This window comes from Dipodomys ordii, unplaced genomic scaffold (assembly GCF_000151885.1).
Source record: "Dipodomys ordii isolate 6190 unplaced genomic scaffold, Dord_2.0 Scaffold6, whole genome shotgun sequence".
Taxonomy (NCBI): domain Eukaryota; kingdom Metazoa; phylum Chordata; class Mammalia; order Rodentia; family Heteromyidae; genus Dipodomys; species Dipodomys ordii.
The window spans coordinates 10,642,317-10,645,037 of NW_012267222.1; the positions used below are offsets into that span (position 1 = coordinate 10,642,317).

Sequence of the window (2,721 nt, forward strand, 5' to 3'; positions counted from 1 at the left end):
TTTTTTTTCTTTTGTCGATTGTGGGGCTTGAACTCTGGGCCTGGGCGCTGTCCCTCAGCTCTTCAGCTCAAGACTAGCGCCCTACACTTGAGTCACAGCGCCACTTCTGGTTTTCTGGTGGCTTATTGGAATAAGAGTCTCACGGACTTTTTCTGCCTGTCCTGGCTTTGAACTGTGATCTTGAGATCTCAGCCTCCTGAGTAGCTAGGATTACAGGCATGAGCCACCAGTGCCCAGCTCTAGCAAACTTTTCGGTCTAGGCTGGCCTTTAACCATAATCCTTCAGATTTCAGCCTCCTCAGTAGCTGGGATTACAAGCATAAGCCACTAGTGTCTAGCTCACAGCTGGCTTTGGGCCATCCATCCAACTTCCGGACACAGGAAGTGTAGTGGAAAGAACGGCTATCCTGCTGGCTAACTGTCTGACTGAGAAAATGATTTAATTTCTTTGAACCTCAGTATTCTGTCCTTTGGAAATGCTAATTGCAGTAAACATACCCTCTAGCCAGCTTTTCATGAAAGTTAGAAATAACGTAGTAGGGTTGGGGTTAGAGATGTAGCTCACTTGCCTAGTACGTATAGGGTTCAGGAGTTGATCCCCAGTACCACAAAGCAAACAAAAGGAGTACTGTGCGCTAAACATCTAGTCTAGAGGTGTCCAGCAGATGTTGTAGTATTTCTCATTTTATTCCTTTTCAAACTCTGTTTGAGAGGTGACGTTAAACATTCCTGAGCACCTGGAGGTAGGAGAACAGCTCTGCTCTGCTCTTGGAATGTTCCAGAGCACAGAACTGGGCTGGATTTATAGAGTGGGTAGATGGCCTTTTCTCTTGTTAACCAGCCTCATCAAACTTCTTTTGTTCTTTGTTGTCTTTCTTAGGAAAGTCGAGATGGTCGGGTAGACAGCTGGAGAAACTTCCAAGCAAATACAAAGGGGAAGAAAGAGAAGAAAAATCGGACCTTCCTGAGACCACCAAAAGTAAAAATGGAGCAGCGCGAATGACCACCAGGCCCCGCCCCCGCCCTGGCGCCTCCTTCCTGCTTTGAAGGACTCATGCCTCCCTCTCCCTACATTAGAGTAGCATTTGCTTCTTAGTCCATTTTGTTTTCAATACAATTTATTACCGATCAGAGTAATTCTTTTGTACATTGAAAAGAGGGCTTGGTCTTAACACCTTCCCTCCCTCCCCTTCCCCCTCAGAGCACGCGGGACGGGAAGTGCCACCGCTGGCGCTGCCTTTTCCTCCACGGCCTGTAACCTAATATTTTGTACTTCACCCAATTGTGATGGCTAGAAAGTTCATGTATAGTTTCTGGAAATCATCCAATTAAACATACTGCTTACAGTGGTGTTGCCGTGACTTCAGAGCCACCTTGGGGAGTCCCTTGCTTCAGGGGTGCCATGGGACAGGAAGGGCAGGCCCTTAGTGGACGCCAGAAGCCCTGTGGGGTCGGCATGCGCCCTTCTGTCCAACTGACCAATCAGTGTGGCACAAGGCTGCGAGCCTCTGAACCAGTTCCCTTTCCAAAGAACGAGCTGTCTTCCAGCCAGCACCATTGTGCCCTCACCTGCCTCCATTAGTGGTAATATTCTTTATGTATAATAAATTTTTATACCCAAACCGTTGACGTATTCTCCCTGAGGTGCTGTTCCACGTGCATGCTCCTTACTCAGTTGTTGAACCTTAGTTTCTTTACCTATAAAATGGGAATCACATGACCATGCAAAAGCTGGGGCACAGCTCAGTGGCAGTGCTGATCATTACCACCCCAAAGAAAGGTATTTTGGCAGTTTTTCGGGAAGATTAGCCACGGCCGGTTTAAGATCCTTAGGGTACTGCTCTCTGGGTGTTTCCAGCATACTGTTGTGGGTAAAATGAAGACACCTGTTACTTGTGGATTCATGTGGTGGTGCATGCTCAGAGCCCTGCTTCTGTAAGAGACAGGATTGGCCTGGGAGAGGGACACAGAAAAGTATGCGAAATTGGGTGACTTGGAACAACTTTGTGCCTTGTGGATGACTAAACAGGCACTGTGTTTACAGACAGCAGAAGTCTGGAGGCATCAGTCCATCCTGTAGCTCTGATTTGCTTCTCTGTGGGATGGGCTAGAAGCTTGAGTGTCTTAACTGTCTTTCCAGGAACTGCTAAGCGGATCTAACTCACTGGCATTACTGCAAAGCAGTGGGTGTGGCTTTCACTAGCACCAGATCTTGGCAGAGGAAGAAAAGTGCTCACTCACCCTCTACAGGGAGCAGCTGGGGGAGGGGGTACTGCCCTGTGTGGGGTACTTACACCCATCTTTCCTTAGAGGGTAGAAGGTGTTATCCAGTCCAGCTATCTATAGGCCCATCTCAAAACGCCAGGCCAGTAACTACAACTGTGCTTAGTCATTGGCCAAAGCTGCTGGTTTGAAGAACAAACCCAGGAGCCTCCTGCTGCCCACCTTAACAGCTGGGCATGCTGGATGACCACAAAGATAGAGGCTGGCACCGTTCACTCCTAGGAAGGGCCCTTCCTTGTTCTTAGCAGCTAGGGGACACAGAGTACCACTTGGAGGAATCAGTAGCAGGCTGATTAGGATTCACAGAATGAGGAGTCCACAGGTGTACTGAAATTGTGTTTTACTTTTTTGTGTGCTGGTACTGGAGCTTGAACTTAAGCCTTCATATACTTGCTGGTCTTTTTTTTTTTTTTTTGGGTCTGGTCGTGGCCCGAACTC

At 48.1% G+C, this 2,721-nt stretch overlaps 1 protein-coding gene across 1 annotated transcript in view; it reads left to right on the plus strand.

Annotated features, from left to right (window-relative positions):
- Positions 1–1,003, plus strand: part of Dnajc8 (DnaJ (Hsp40) homolog, subfamily C, member 8) — a 26,560-nt gene extending 25,557 nt beyond the window's left edge. Inside the window, exon 7 of the mRNA XM_013032197.1 lies at positions 881–1,003. Coding sequence (XP_012887651.1) covers positions 881–1,003 — 123 coding nt within the window. The remainder of the gene's footprint in view (positions 1–880) is intronic.
- Positions 1,004–2,721: the final 1,718 nt, after the last annotated feature.